Source organism: Typopeltis vanoorti, chromosome 2, assembly GCF_054136105.1.
Source record: "Typopeltis vanoorti isolate ZY-2024b chromosome 2, IOZ_Tvanoo_1.0, whole genome shotgun sequence".
Lineage (NCBI taxonomy): Eukaryota > Metazoa > Arthropoda > Arachnida > Uropygi > Thelyphonidae > Typopeltis > Typopeltis vanoorti.
Genome location: NC_143550.1, coordinates 178,984,673 through 179,002,162, shown reverse-complemented (window position 1 = coordinate 179,002,162; position 17,490 = coordinate 178,984,673). Strand labels below are relative to the sequence as shown.

Sequence of the window (17,490 nt, the reverse complement as noted above, 5' to 3'; positions counted from 1 at the left end):
TAAAATCTTCAACCCCACTCCAGAGTTACTGATAGGTCAACAGTTGGATGCATTTGTCTTGGACATCACTCTTGTGAAATCAGATTGCCGTACATTCTTTTGACTTCTGTGGAATCTTCCCTGTACTGAGACTCAAATTATATAGCCTCATGAAAAGAATGGCCAGTTAGCCGAACACTTTTAGCCTCTGGGCTGATATTCCATCAGTCCCTTATTCAGTTTGTGCAATAGCTCTAGTATCTCCTCCTCATATATCTGAGATTTTTCATCCAGTCAAGAGGTAGCAGTGAGCTCAATGTTGCATAGCAGGTTGATATCTTTTAGTAAAGTGGGTTCTCATTAGTTGAACAATGTCTTCTGCATCTGTCACCTGCATACCATCTGCATTCAGTAGAGTTACTCTTTTATGTTCATTCTTTCTTTTACTAGCACAATAGTGATAGAATTTTTGTGGGTTGTATTTAGCTTGCAGTGCCGGTTTCTTTTCTTTTCATACTTTTGCTTTCCATACAACAGCTATAATTCTTCTGGGCTGCACTTTATAACTTTCGTAACTGATATCATTCTCGTACGTAGTATTCCTTTGACATCATCTTTTTCTTACAAATCTCTTGCTTAACAAGATTACACATCCATTTCATTCCTACTCTATTTATTCTTCAAACTGTAGGGACACATTGGAATAATGCATCATTTAAGCAATGTTTTAAATGCTTCCCATGCAGCAGCAGCCAATACTATGGCACAGAACCTAGTATACTCCTCAGTTGGTCATAATTTCCTGCCTTATAGTTCAGCATGTAACCTTTTCTGAATGGAACATTCATAAACTTAGCCACATCTAAATTTAGTGCAGCATGATTACTGTCAGCAACCAGAGGCAGAATAGTTACATCTATAACTAAAATCCCTGCTGACACTATTATCAAATCACACACCAGTTCCTTCTGTCACATCCTGCTTGAGGAAGTTGTCTCACCATAGCAAAATAAATTTAATTTCATTCTTCTCATTAGATTTCAGTGCTATCCAATTAATACTCAGATTATTAAAGCCTCTCCCACATTATAATTACTCATTTCATACCCATCATTTTTATTTGGTAATACATTTCTTCATCTATCTATCTGTCTATCTATATCTGATGCCTATCTTTCTGATAAAAACTAATAATTCATGGGAGAAACTTACACCCAGCAACATCAACAAAATCTCGTAGAAATGCTTATACATTGATTGCACATGATTACTAAATAACTTAAGGAATTCACAACGTATACTGGAATATAAATTAAAATAAACTTTAATATATACTTTCTATATTTCGGCAACGTCACGTTGCCATCTTCATGGGTAAATAAGATTAAGACATGTGCACGCAGGCACTAAAAACAGCAAATGAGATCGAAGCGAGGAAACTACTGTTTTTCCTAAAGTCCTGATGGTGCCTCCTAGCGGGCTATATTAGGTATTCTTGGCCATTGGGCTGAAGTTCTCAAGATGTACATCTCCCAAATTGGGGCAAACAAAATCTACAGCACTCTAACACAACAGTCAAACCATAGAGCTTTATTGTAAAATCTTGCATCATCCCACCAAACGCTATTTCAGTGGGACCTACTATATCGCACAAGAGCCACCAAACCCGACGCAGATATTCAGTGGAGAATGTGGCACAATGTATTACCCATTCCAAGTATGTTATGAAAATTTAACCTGGGTGTCTCAGATAACTGCCTATTCTGCTACTGATCAGGAACAGTCCGGCAGTACTTAGAATGTCCAGTCAGCACCCAATTAATCCATTTATCTCAGGAAATAGCAGCCTTAAACTGCGGTAGTCTTCATACAGAAGAGAAGTATTTGAATCTCATCCATGCAGAGCCAAACAACCATTCATTCTGCAACTACTGTTTCATCACTGCAAAAGCAATAATATACAGCTTCTATCTCAGACACACAAGACCAGACAGCACAACAGCTTTACGGAGAGATAGAGAGAGAGAGAGAGGCAGCTGACCACCTCCTTGAAGCCTTCAAACAAAAGGTGAGGAGTTGGATCCTACACGAGCACCACCACCTGCAGAACAACACCTTAGATCTTTTCCACCAAGACTGGAATCCACGGAATTAACTCCTGGCTGAGCAGGGCGACTGCATCATAGTCCACTTTCCAGCATAGAAGTGACATCTATTTCCCCCCCCCTCTCCTTCCCAAAGAAAGGGGAAAGTATTTTTTTTTTAACAGTGTAAATAATGATCATCTGTTACTCTCATGTAAATAGATAATATTGTCCTATAGCAGCTGTTATGTTCTTATACAATATCATGTCAGAATAACTGTTAATGGCATGAAAAAATGTAATTCACCTTACTACAACTGATATTCCTATATAACATACCTCAACAAAGAATGAGCATGTAACCTTTCTGCCTTACTGCAGAGAATCAGAAACCGGTTAATCCTGTACATAAGATTGTTATGTTTAAAATGAAAAAAAAAAAAAAAAAATATTTATATATATATATATATATATAATATTTTAAATCATTAACCTAACATTATCTTTATTTACTTTATTATTAAATTTACAGGTGTGTGTTTTGTTAAAATTTCACCATATTTAATCTCAATAAGGAGAATGAAAAGCAGATACATTTATCTGATTATACTGTCAAATATTATTCTACACATTCCTCCAGATCATTAAGGAATCATTGAGGGGAGCTTCTTTCCATCCACACATTCCCTGAATATCCATTATATCTTTCTTTGAAAATATTCACTGGATGCTTTCAAAATACTCAACAACATCCACCGGTAGCTCATTTCACTCACACTCACACACTCCACTCACCGACCGACCGACCGACCTACCTACCTACCTAATTCTGTCACTTGAAAATACCTGTATTTATGACATCCCCCATAACGGCTTGTATGTTTCTACTTGTATCTATTGACTCTTTCGTCTGTTACTTAGTCTAGTCTGATATGCAGTATTCTACTGATCAGAAATCATTTTGGTCACCTTCTGATCCATCTTTTCATTCTGTCTCATCTCCTCTGCACTCAGATGACCTTATCTGAGCACAGTAGTCAAGTTGTGGTTTTATCAAAGCCTTGTAAAGCAAGAGAATGATTTTCTAATTTCCACAAGTGTTCTCTTTAACATTATAGTTATTCATGTGATGACTTACCTTTAGCAGTGTGGCACTAAACTTTCTCTATCACCAAGTCTCAAGTTTCATTGATTGCTTCAAGCAAATTACTATTAATGTATTGCTTTGTCTACATTATTCTCAGTCTAAGATGCATAACATTGCACTTAGCAGTGTTGAGCTGGCATTCTTTGCCAGTTCAATATGTTCACTGCTCATAGAACCTATCTGTGTAAATCAGTCTGCAGAGGTACTATATCTCTTATTTCCCTTACCAATTTTGCATTATCAATAAATAACTGATGTTAACCTCATGACGATCTGCGATGCTATTGATGTATAAGTTAAACAACAGTGACCAAGTGCAGAATAGTACCATACTAGTCAGTCACTTTCTTTCTCTTAGACTTAGCACACTTCAATACATTCAGCTGCTCTCCTATCTATGTTAAGTCTATTTTGCACACCATCCCTTTGAGTTTAACAAACTACGGTTTGGGATTCTCAAATGCCTTGGCATAACCCCAAATTTATTGTGATATATCCATTTCTCCCCTTATCCAATTCTGAAAGTCACTATTATAATGTGATCAGATTACTAAAGCAAGTGATACTCTTAACAAAGCCATGTTATCCTCTGTAGAGGATCAAAGTACTATCCCATCTGGATTTTGGGGACAAAATAATAGAATTATCCTGTTCTCTTTCCACTCATTAAGAATGTGTGCTTGTGTTTTGTGTTGCAAATCAAGTTGAATAACCAAGTCAGAGCACTGGAAATCATTTTGCACAATCCTTCAGCACCTTTGTCAGTATCCAGTTCAGTTCCAGTGCTGTGAGCCAAAACCTTTGTAATAGCCATCTTGAATATCTTGGTTAATATTAAAGATATCTTTAATATATTTAACTCTTCCATCTTCATCTTTTCAGTTCCATCCTAACATCCAGAGAGCTACCAAATCTTCCTAGGATGCATATGAAAATAAAGTGGTTGCTTAACAACTCAGCTATTCTAAAGCATCTGATACCTTCCTACCTCCTGCATTCACTAAGTTTATTCTTCAGTGTCATTTTTCATTTTATTTGCCACAATGAAAAATTTTTCTTAGATTTCCCTTTGCTAACCATTATTCCATAGTCTGCTTTTGCTTTCTTTACCATGACTGGCACTCTCTTAACCATTATTACACTGCTTCTGGGCCTTGTCATTTCCTTTCTTCTGGTAGAACCTCTATAGGTTTGAAAGATCTACATTTGAAGTCTTTCCATGAAATATTACTTAGGTTGGAAAGAAAGGATTGTGTCCTTGTGATTGGGGGGGGGGGATTAAATTAAATTAAATTAAAAAATAAATAAAAAAATAAAAATTGTTTCAAGGTACAGAAGTAGAGACAATGTGAAACTTCTTAAATGCCAACTAACTTGAAATTTGTTCCTCAGATGTGGCTTTATAGTAGGAGCTCTTTCTTGCAAAGTATTGATGCAACAAAATTGATTGATGTAACTCCTGTAATTATTATTATTATTCCTGATACCTCCAAGGAGTCCGAAGACTCATCGCAGGAGGACACCTACAACTGTCTTGACCACTATACCGAACCTCTACTACAAATCATCTCCATCAACGCCATCTACCGCCCACCTCCACCACAACTAGTATTTTTTGTCTGTAAATTGCGTGTGTTCTGAAGGGCCAATTTGTCTGTATGTGGGATGAAAAACCCGAGTTGCCGGGAGAAAAAACCCTGCTACCTCCGTATGAGATCAGCTAACTACCTTCGATTGAAATCGTCCAGATAAAGATTCCTCCCATCGAGACGAGAATTGAACTTAGGCCTATTCCAATCGAAGGCGCAATATACCGTCGTTCTTCCAATTGCGCTACGGAGGCGCAATATCTAAAGAATTATTGAAAATTATTATTATTATTATTGAAACTTGCAAGGAGTCCAAGAACTCATTCTGTATAGGCCCTCGCCTCATGCTGCCTCTCCCTTGTTGATAGAAGGATTTCAATTTTGTATATTCTAGGCATTTCTGAGTAGATAGCTAGTATTTTGAAGTTTCAACTTGCCTCTCTATTATATGATGCAGCTTTTTTTTTGTCCAGTGCAAAGGATGTACATTCATTTCTTTATCTGGTGTGTATCAGTTCTTTTGACTGTTGCTGCTTATATTTTGAGCCAGTCAGCTGTTCCACTGATTATTAGTAATTTAATATGTCTCAACATAGTGTTTACACTGTATATTGTATCCTTTGAAATGATATAACAGTTTTCCACAGAAGCCATTTTAGGCATGAACACTAATGATTCCAGAATAGTTTGTGAGGCACCACTGCATTGCTCTAATTTTAATCAGAATGATGCTTATTCCCCCCCCCCCCCCTACTTCTCTAACCTTTTATGTCTTAATGCTTCATTCTGTATTTTGCTCTTGAATAGATTTCTTTCCGTTATAGATCTCTCCTCTTCCCTGTCTTGTGGCACTCACCTTGAATGATTAGCTGATTGCGACACATTATATGGTTTAAACTACCTGTTGTGTTTCACTGAAGATTAATTAGTTCTTTCCAAAATATTTAATATTTAAGTGATCAGTATTTCGCTATGTGTTTGTGCTTCTTTGCTGTGGTTGATTGAGAATCATCTTTAAAAGTTCAGTGTAGCAGGATCAGGAAGCATTCTAATGTGTTACCTTTAGCTTTGGCCCTGTGCACTCTTTAGGCATCATATGAAACTGATTTACTGCTGTACCTTTGAATGGAAGAAGATACTGGTTTCCTATTTAATGTGTTAGGCATGCCTTCCCATTTCGGACATCTCCAGTAGTCAAGGCAATCTCACCATGTAGCAAAAGTCTTCTACGATCTAGGAGATCTAATTGTAGATCCCAGTTGGAGGCACTTCCTCCAGATGTGTAAGTATGCTCTTAGACAGTAGTATTCATGTCATTTGCCATAGCTCCATTTGTGAAAACAGGCCATGCTGTGGAAAAGTGGTTTTCCCTGTAGGCAATTTTACGATCCCTTTTAATATTAAAATTTCTGTTTACCAGCATTTTACCTCTTGGCAGACACTAAAATTTTTCTATGCCCATATTTTCCTTCTGATATGGTTTAGTTATCATTTTCAATTTTGTGATATATTCTGGTTTTTTAGTTGGGAAAAAACATAGTTGACTTTCGATACAACAAATATTGCTATACCAAACTACTGACATGTCCTAGCCGAAGCCTTATAGGTGCAGTGCTGTGCTAAAATGAATTCACTAGAACAAACAAACTGTTTATTATAAAAAATAAAAAAATAATAAAAAAATCCTATTGCTATGATCCCTATAAATTTGATATAGTGAAAGTCAGCTGTGTATGAACAGACTGATGGTACTGCAATGGGGAAGGCCTTTGGCTGACTGCTATTTAGAAAATGTTGAAAACTGTTTTCAGCTGTACAATGGGATCGCTCATTTTTGGTCTACTGCATGGTATTGCTATAGTACGCTCACACTTGGTAGAGCTTCGCTTGGCTTTGTGTCAAGAATAGTCGATTTGTGCTGAAAGGGAGAAAGTAATGAAGGATGTACGAATTGGTCGCCAACACGCGAAATCACGTGCTTCATAGGTAAAATTTTCCAACTGTTACACAAGAAAATAGTTACCACTTTAAAACCTACAATGATCATTAAAGCGAAGTTAATTTTCCTGACATGTAATAATAAACACTCATCCCACAATACGGATTGATTACCCAATTATCAGAATGGATCCTCTTTCTGTTGACGTGCGCAGAAGTATCAAATGGTCTCGTATCTGTGGGTGTACAATATATAGCCTCATTCCAGTGATCAGTTTCCTTGAAAAAAAATTATTCCTGGAGTAAGTAACTTTATTATGGAGAAAGAAATAGGGGAGGGGGGAAGAAAAGTCATCCTTCCTAGACATTGTGCTTTACCAAACTTCTGAAAGAACTTTGCTTGATCTGTATACTATTAACCTATCCTGTGGAAATGCAGAGCTTGCACTCTTTTCCACTAGTCAGTAAATACAGTCTTAAAACAAACTCTTACAGTAACAAGTTCTCTTGTAGTTATCAAATCTTTGATGGAGTAAAATGGGTGTAACTCCATGTTATTCAAAGAATCATAGAAATTACATGCATTCTTACTTTGTTGTTCATTGAGAGAAGGGTTCCATTTCCTTGTTTTTACGGTAAGCCATGAATGTCTGTTTCAGAAGGGTTCTAAAGCCCTTTACATTGACTTGAATGGGACTTTACTCTGACTTGAATGGAAATGATGGTGTAAGAAATCTGAGCATAAACACCATTAATTAGTTTAAACAGCAATATTTTGTATTTTACATATAAATCTGTCATTTTTATCCACTTGAAAGGATTTCAACACAGTGAAGCACATCAAATCTGACTTGTCACTTGCTTTAAACAGTTAATCCATTTTTATCTTGTTCAGACTGCTACATAGCTTTTTGGTAATGCAGAAAGTGGAATTAGTTGTTCATTCTGAAATATTTTCTATATAAACTCTCAACAAACTAATTTTCTGAGTTGATCAAAAATTACCTAATTTTTTATTTGGTTTTTATTATGCTTTAATGATGCTTTTTTTAAGAAAAAAATTCCTGTTAGTAAATTTTATTTTTATGTATTTATAAATTTTGGAGGTACAAGAATAACTTCCATTGAGTATTGAGCACAAAGATAAATTCCAATTTATTTTATTTTATTTTATTTTATTTTATTTTATTTTATTTATTTATTTTTTTTTAAGTGACAGTTCCTTCATGACAGGTGTAAGTTTTTTTCCCCCACATATAACAAACATTTACATCTGGTGTTGGTTTTCTTTTCTGTGGGAGGAATAGCATCTTGAAAATGACAGGTATTAAGCCTAAAAGAAGTTGACTGGTTCCAGGATGACCATGAGTATTCATAAATGCCATGTATTTCTTCCAATAAGGTCTATTAGTTGGAAATCATTAGGCTTTTTTATTGTTTTTTTTTTCATATAGAATATGCGAATTCATATCACTTCTGATCGAACACACACACACTAATACTCACTCACTAGTAAATGTAATATGGTATGTAGTAATGGTAGCAGACTCAGAAGTTATTTCACAAAGAGAAGTATTTCATTTCTAACAGATTTCCCAAAAATATAATATCAATGAGTCCCTGACTCCCCGGAGATCTCTCTTAATAATAATAAAAACCAAAATACTTGTGATTACTAGGCAGCCAATCAGGTTTAAGTTAGAAATGAGCAGAAAAATAACAGAACACGTATGAATTTTAAATATTTAAGAATTAAATTAACTCAGAAGGATTAATAGAAAAGGAAATAAAAGAGCATTTGCTAATGGCATATAAGATTTCTAGATGCTTAAACAGAATGATATGGAAAAATATTATGAATAAGGTGTGTATATAGAAGTATAATAACACCAATTTTAACTTATCCATCTGAAACAAGTTCTAAAACAGTTAAAACACTACTACAGAAATAAACATGTTGGTTCACTGTCTGTCCAAGAGGAACAAATTCTTTGTGTGTACAATTAGATTCACATAAAAAAAAAAAATCAACATTGTCTTGATGTTGGATCGAACTTGATGTGCCGTGCCTTCTTGGGTCTTGGTGGATTTGCATGTTTCCATTGGCTTGATGCTTGTTTTGTTTCTGTATCATAACTGAAGAGAGGCCAAGATACTTGTAAACCAACAAAACAATGAAGAGAATAGAGAAAAATACAGAGCACTAAAAAATAAAGTTGATAACCTATGCAAAAAAGCCAAAGAAAAATGGTTAGAAGAAAAAGCTAAGAAATGCCAAGAAGCATACCAACAAAACAACCTAAAAGTCTTCCATGATACTGTAAGAGAAATTACAAAGGAATTCTCAGCAAAAGCAGTAACAGTGATAAACAACAAGATGACTGAAACCGGGAATATTGAATATATAAGAAAAATCTGGTCAAACCATTTTAAGACTATCTTCCACCAAGGAAACAAAACTACAATGCCAACAATAGAAGAAAATAATGATCACCCAAAAATTTTACAAGAAGAAGTTAGATACGCAATAAAACAGATGAAAAACAATAAAGCACCAGGCATTGATGCTATCCCTACTGAACTGTGGTCATATGGAGGCAGCATATCATTAGAATATTTAACAACCCTATTCAATAAAATACTACAAACAGGAGAGATCCCAGATGACTGGAGAACTGGAAAGATCATCCCAATATACAAGAAAGGAGCAAAAGAGACTGCAGAAATTACAGACCGATCAATTTACTCCCTCACACCTATAAAATATTCATAAGAATTATACAAAATAGATTAAAAAACACCTACGAAGAAATGATAGGCATAGAACAAGCTGGTTTCCGAGGAAACTATTCAACAATAGACCAAATTTTCGCATTGCACCAACTAGCAGAACTCAGCTGGGAAGACCATAAAGAACTATATTGTTGTTTTGTGGACTTTAAACAAGCTTTCGATAACATCAACAGAGAAATCCTTCTCAAAATTCTACTAGAAAAAGCAATAGACAAATATATAATACAGTTTCTGATAAAATATTACTCTAAGACAAATGCAATAATTAAAAAGGACACACTCACAACAGAACCCATAGAGATCCAAAAAGGAGTAATGCAAGGATGCCCATTATCCCCATGCCTATTCAACATATATCTAGAAGAAGTTGTAAAGAAAGCAATAGACAATGAGCCTGGAATCAATGTCAACGGTTTAAACATAAATAATATCAAATATGCAGATGATCTCGTCCTTCTTGCAAGAACCCCAAATGAACTACAAAAGTTGATCAACAAGCTAAATGAAACCTGTAAAACATATGACATGACAATAAATATACAAAAGACAAAAGTGATGAAAATAGGGAGGAACAGAACTACCATCTCAGCCACCCTAAACGGAGAACAATTAGAACAAGTAGACAACTTCATATACCTTGGATCAAAACTAACAGAAACAATAGATGAACTCAAAACAATCAAACACAGAATAGCGATGGGATGGACCACCATGGGAAAATTACAGAAAATCTGGAAAACAAACAAGATATCTAAACAAGCCAAAATCAAATTATATGAAGCAATAATTATACCAACAGTCATCTATGGAGCAGAAGCATGGACAGGTAAAAAAAGAGAGGAGAAAAAACTGCTGGCATTTGAAATGAAATGCTTAAGAAAAATAAATAGAACAAGTTGGATAGAAAAGAAAACAAACATCACAGTCAGACAAGAACTATTGTATAAAAAGACAATAATAGAAAAAATTAGAAAACACCAACTGAGATGGTTTGGTCACACTGTACGCATGGATGCAGACAGACTTCCTAACGTCCTAATCAATACTTTTCCAACTGAAAAAAGAAGACCTGGAAGACCAAGAATTACCTGGCTGAAATTAATAAAGAACATCTCGGGATGCAGAACATATAAGGAACTTTTTCGAACAGCAAGGAATAGAGAAGACTGGAAGATCCTGCTCAAGAGAAGACTCAACCCGTCTTAGACGGAAGAGAAGAAGAGGAGAAGATCATAACTGTAGCACCAAGACTCATCCCTGATCACAACTTTTGAAAGAAAGTTCTGGTCTTTAAGAACATGTTCCCTCAAATCACAGCAAACATTCATATGATTTTTTTTTACTTTTATCCTCTGTGAGCAAACAAGGCACTAATTTAGTAGACACCATTCATTTACAAATCTGTTAAAATTCACTTGCTCAATAGTTTTTTTGATGATCTTCATTGATTGCTTGGCAAACCTTTTCAATGTTTTCATCATTTCAGTTGTCAAAGGTCGGCCAGATCGTGGTTGATCTTCAACTGACATGGCCCCCTTTTTATAACAGGAAAACCACTTGTGGACCTGCATTTTACCTAAAGCATCATCCTTGAAGGCTTTTTGAAGCATAACATTAGTTTCAGCTGCAGTTTTACCCAAAAGAAAACAAGATTTCATGCACACTCTCGGTTCCTTGTAGTCTGTCATCACAAAATCACCAAACTTGCTTGTAAATATTAACAATAGATCAGCCAGAACAATGAACCAGTTCACATAGGATGACATCACTTGTCAGACTGGTGCAGAAAATTGCACACTCACGGCATCATCCATAACTGAAAATTCAGATTCCAGTTATTTTTGGGTACTTCCTTGTACACCTTGATGGTACATCCTTGCCAAATAATCTCTCTCAATAACAACTGTTTCATATGCTTTTGTTACATCCTTACAATCAACATCTGTTAAAGTTGTCCTTCTTGGTCATTCTTCCTTTTACTAATGCAAAGTGAAAGAACTCTGAGATTTCCTCTTGTCTTCCTTAATATACTCATCACCCGTTTTTGCCTATGCCTTGTACTATTCGTTGGCTTGCTAACCCCTTTTCCCTTTATATATTCACAGCTTTTTTTACAACTCCTGCCTAATGATGCCTGGCATCTATCTTATTCCTAACCAATTTATTGTCCTTTGGATATACAGTCTGATACTTCTTTTTTTCCCTCAAAAAAATCCCTTGACTATCTCTCATGCTATGGCGCTGACCCTCTTATAATTGTATATTTGTTATTCCACATATACCTCTTCTTAACTGAAAATTCTCCATGTCTGGTTGACCAAGTGGTTATCTTGTATGCTCTCCAACCAACATGCTGTGAGTTTAAATCCTACCATAGGCATGGATATTCATGGTTGTATTTAGGTGAGATAAATTTCATCAGCTGATGATACCACTGCCTTGCTTATTGGAGACCTGAAGTGGCCTGAAAGAAAGTTCCGTGTTTGGCCTCTAGAGCAGGATTAGGGTTTTCTGTGTTAAAAAAAAAATATATATATATATATATATATATATGTAGAAAGTTTTTTAACTTGGGTATATATCCAAGTTAAAAAAACTTTCTAGATCTATCTCTCATCCTGAGATTTTATTTAATAAGATCAAAGCACCTTGTGGCAACTTGTTTAGGTAAAATTCATATAAGCTCTGCATCACTTCAACCTTAGCATTGTCTGGTCTGGCTCCCACTGAAGAGACCTCAATAAAGGTTGAAACCGGTATGGGTAGTGACCATTGCCTTTATTGCATAGCATCATACATCTCCGCAAGGGGATGTGCTTTACATTAAGGGAAAAATACTAAGGAAAGCGATCAGATCTTAATCCACCTTTACCATGAGTTGCTTAGAGTGGCACTACCATGAGTTGCCTCAGACTTGCACTACGTGCAGGTGCAAACTTGATTTACTTGTCTGTTTGCTCACTTAGGAATAAAAACCAAGTTTATATGACATTACTTGTGTATCTTGAATACACACACACACACATATATATATATATATACATATACACAAAACATATATCAAAGTAGTTAAAAAAATAAAATCTTTTGTGGGTAGGAGTCAAGGAAAAAAAGTCTGGCAATCCAGCAGGTGAAGATCACATGATTACTATCCTCATTTGAAGACATTATTGACTACCTTGGTAAATGCCAAGTTGTCAGAAGCTATCTGTCATTAGATTCAGCACTCTCGAACCTCAAGTCCCTCTCTATTATGTTATATCTTTAGTAATTATCTCTTAGCAGCTGTATATATTCCATTACTTTCACTCATAGGGACTGTTCCTCTTTCCAAACGATGTTTCCCATAGTTGAAGTCCCCCCCCATAGTAATTACATGGCTTGCACTCATGCTGATTTGCAGTTCATGCTATCCACATTCTTCTCTGCACTTTAAATGCATGAAAAACTCAGTGTTTTGCAACTTAACGAGTCCAAGTCATTGTTAAAATTTTATAAAAATTGTTTTATTTACTAAACTAAAAAATTTCTGTTTTGAAAATAATTTGTATTTGCAAATATGTTTTATTGGGTGAAAATTTAATTCACACTATATTATTTAATTATACTCTATTTTACTTAATCACACTTTGTGTTTTATATATATATATATATATATAAGGCTTTTAGTTGAATCCTTTATCCAAGTGTGAGCAAACCAAGTTTGCACCTGAAAGTATCTTCAGGACTGGGCTAAGGTGGTACAACACCGGGCAACTCGTTGCAAAGGTGGAGCAAGCTAACATCACTCCTATCTAAGTGTCTCCCATAATGCAAAACACATCTCCTTGCGGATATGTATAATGTTATGCATTAAGGGAAGGACCACTACCCAGACTAGTTTCGACCTTTATGAGGTCTCTTCAGTGGGAGCCAGGCCCAAGTGAAGATACCAGGCAGAAGCATTAGCAAGGTCATCTCTACCTTAAAAACTTTCAAAAACTTTCAATATATAAGGCGTGTCCAAAAAAAGACCGAACTTTTGCTATAAAGACTTTATTGCTTATTTTACAACATTTTAAGCACTGTCCTCTTCAAAGTTGTCCCCTCTACTGGTGATACACCGTTCGCAATGTTTCTTTCATTGTTGGAATGCACCTTCTGTGATGGCATGCAGTTCTCTTATTGTATTTTCTTGAATCTCCTGTATGGTTTGGAAACGACATTCTTTCAAAGTGGTTTTAAGTTTGAGAAACAGGAAAAAGTCTGCTAGGGCTAAGTCCGGAGAATAGGGTGAATGGGGCACAATGGATATCTAATGTTTTGCCATATAACTGCACATAAGGAGCAATGCATGAGCCGGCCAACATCCAAGTCTCTTTTTCCCACAATTCAGGCCTCTTCCTGCACACTGCAATCCCTCAAACACACTAAAATTTCATGGTACAACTCTTTGTTTATCATATGACCACGTGGTACAAATACATAATGGACAATGCATTTCCAATCAAGAAACGCAACCAACATCACCTTGATCTTTGACCAACACATCTGGGTTTTTTTTTTGTACGAGGAGACCCTTTCTCCACCCACTTCGATGATTTCATTTTGATTTCAACATAATAGCCATAACACATCTCAGTTTTATAAGATTGCAGCAAAATTTCACACACACATTCACACTCTCTCTCTCTCTCTCTCTCTCTCTCTCTCTCTTCGAGGTCTTTCGTTGTCACTAATTCAACGAACAGCTTTGTGTATGTGCTGACTTCAGCACATACACAAAGGATGTAACTCGCCGACTAATGCTCATAGCAGAATGGGGCAAATGGCAGTTTGTTGTCAAAACCTGCCACTAGGTGTGCTCAGTAGCCGCAGCACACTTTCTGTGCCAGTTAGTGGACTATTTAAAAAGTTCGGTCTTTTTTTTGAACTCTCCACGTATATCATATATAACACCCATTTTATTTAAATGAATGCCACACAAAAATTTAGAATGATGATCAGGAGTATACTTAACAATTATAGAAATATCTAAATTATCTTGATTTTATATATATATATATATATATATATAAATAAATGTATTTAGTTTAATTGAATAAAATGGAATGTTTTTATATTTCATTCAGGAAAAATATGAGTATAGGAAAAAGCTAATCCTTTTAAATACTTTTTTTCTGTTTATAAATAATCACATTTTATTTTGATTAGAAAAATAAACTTTTGTGTAAAATTTTGTTGCAGCTGAAAATGTTCTTTTAGGATTTATTGACGTCGACTAAATTGTTAGCAAAGCTTGATATAATTTTTCTAAGTTTATATTCTTTTAAACTTTATATTTTTAAAGAACAGAAATTCTTGCTTGAACTTAAAATATTTATCTGCTTCTCTGAGTACAAATGTTTTGAATCTTGTAAAATTTGCTTCAATTCTTCAAGTTTTATAATTTAAGAAATTTTTCAAACTTAAAATGAAAATAGAATGGTACTTCATTATAATGTTCTTTTCGACACTGATTATAAACAAAACACATATAAACTGGGTTTAACTGGTCGGAGGTTTTAAAAAACCTCAGACCAGTTAAACCCACTTTATATGTGTTTTGTAAAAAGGTACTTCTTAATAAAATTAACATGTTCACCTGCTGTGCACGTTATACCTGTTAAATAACAAGACAAAATTTTTTTTATGGCATATCTTAAGTAGAACTTGGAAAAATTGTTAATATCATTTTAATTTCCATAAGTAACGTTTTTTGTCAACAATATTTTGATTATTATTATTTGATAACCCGCTATTGAGTCTACAGACTCATTGTGGGAGGTTCACTCAACCAGCAACAAGTCTCTCATAATGAGCTTTGGAGTTATTTACACTACCTGCACTCAGGCATTTCATTCCACTCACTCACAACTCTCCACATAAAAAATCTGCTCCTCACACACACCCTTCTTCACCAAATTTTTACACAATTTCCAGGGATGGCTTCTCATTCTTCCCATCTTAACATCCACTCTTTTTATAATTTCTTCTGTATTAATCTGATAAATCCCTTAACTAACTTGAAGGTCTCTGTCATATCTTCTCTTTTCCTCTTATTCACCAACCTCTATAATCCACATCTCTCAAACACTCTTTATAGCCAACACTCCAGAGTCCTGATATCACTTTGGTCATTCATCTTTGGACTTTCTCTAGTGCTTTTACATCACAATACAGAGGCGCCACCACCTCCTTATATCTACATATCAGTGTACTTTTTATCATAGCAGCTATATGATGCAGTCTTTGCAACACGTGCGATGTGCCCTCGGAACTTCATTTCACCTTCCACCATCACTCCAAGATCTCAAATCTCATCCACTGCAACCCCCACTCATTTGTCCAAGCTAAAAGTCTATTTAAATCTTTCTGGAGAGAATTAACATCAGCACTACTCCTGATAATTCTATCTAACTTTGCATCATCAGCAAACATTTGAAGATCCCCAGGCAGTCACATGAAATATCATTAACAAACAAGTTAAACAGTAGGGGGGCCCAATAACAGAACCCTGAGGCACATTACTAGTTACTTCAATAATTTTCCTAGTTTTCATAATTTAAAGGAATCAGCATGATATCATTATTAGCTACTTAATGTCTAAAATCAATTAAAGTAATTATTTTTGACATCTGGTTATTAAATCTGTCTTTTGGTCTTGATACTTTATATTATTATGTTCAAACACTGGCTGACCTGTGGTACTGTATTTAGCCTAGAGTCCTTAATAAAAAGCACCAGATCCTCCTGTTGACTTTTCTTTATTGATGCTATTTTCATTATTTTGCTTTATAAAGATTAATACTGTCTGTAGTTTGGTGCTGTAGGCAATCTGAGGATGTTTATTATTGTTATTATTATTATTAACATTTGACCTCCATGGAGTCAGAGATTCATCGTGGGAGGTACACACTATTGCACACAATGATCATTCAACCATGCCATTGTGCAATATTGTCATTCATTCTCACTGAATAAAAAGAAAGAAAGAAAGTCAGTCTTATTGTCCAATTTTCCATTTTGATATTTGTCCACATCACTCTACTGGAAATTGGCTACCATTCAAGAATTTTATTTTCTTGCTTACTCTTGAATATTACAACTTCTATTTCCTTTCACTGACTACTGTTGCCTGATTGTAACATCTTATAATTATTATTTAGAAGCATTTTATTTTTTGTAATGAAAATAATATCGATGGCTAATTTGGATAGCTTTTAACAACACATATCCATTGTTGCTTTTTTTAGAGTATGAGTTCAAATTAACATGCTCATTAAAAAGATATATACATATTTTCAGAAATATTTATTCTTATCTGTACTTTTTTGTTTATAGAATACTTATACTAATGCAGAGAAGTTACTGGCTGCAGCTGAAGAGCTTGCTCAAACTGGAGAGTGCAATGCTGAAGAAATTTATGGTGTTGCTCAAGAATTAGAAGGTCACATTACAAGTTTTGCGTCTCGTGTAGAGCAACGTAGACATGTTTTGCATTTGGCTGTAATGTTTTATACGCATGAGAAGGAGGTGAGAAAGTTTTTAGATTGCTCTTACATAATATTTGATAATTTGTTTTTCAATTCTATATGAATGCCATAAATTATTATTATTCTAACAGATAAGCTTAGGTGTTGACAGTTATTCATGACTTATTTTTAATGGTATTAACAACACCAAACAATTTTATCAAAAGATGTTTTATTAACTGCTTATATTTACTGAATTTCAAATTAGCATCATCAGAGCATAACAGAGATAGTGTATGCTACAGTGAGTAAGTACAACAATACAATTGTAATGAACAAAAGATCTAAAGTCCTATTTTGGCAACCTCTAATTATGTAAAAAAAAAAAAATTACAACTATATGAGAGTTGCTCTTATGATAACAGTCTCTCAAATTTTACACACAGAGCCAGAGCCATTTGTTGTAA

The 17,490-nt window shown here is 34.9% G+C and overlaps 1 protein-coding gene across 1 annotated transcript in view; it reads left to right on the top strand.

Moving 5' to 3' along the window:
- trio (trio Rho guanine nucleotide exchange factor) overlaps positions 1 to 17,490 on the top strand; it is a 1,056,141-nt gene that overhangs the window by 267,079 nt on the left and 771,572 nt on the right. The window contains exon 14 of the mRNA XM_090403001.1: positions 16,893 to 17,084. Coding sequence (XP_090259127.1) covers positions 16,893 to 17,084 — 192 coding nt within the window. The remainder of the gene's footprint in view (positions 1 to 16,892; positions 17,085 to 17,490) is intronic.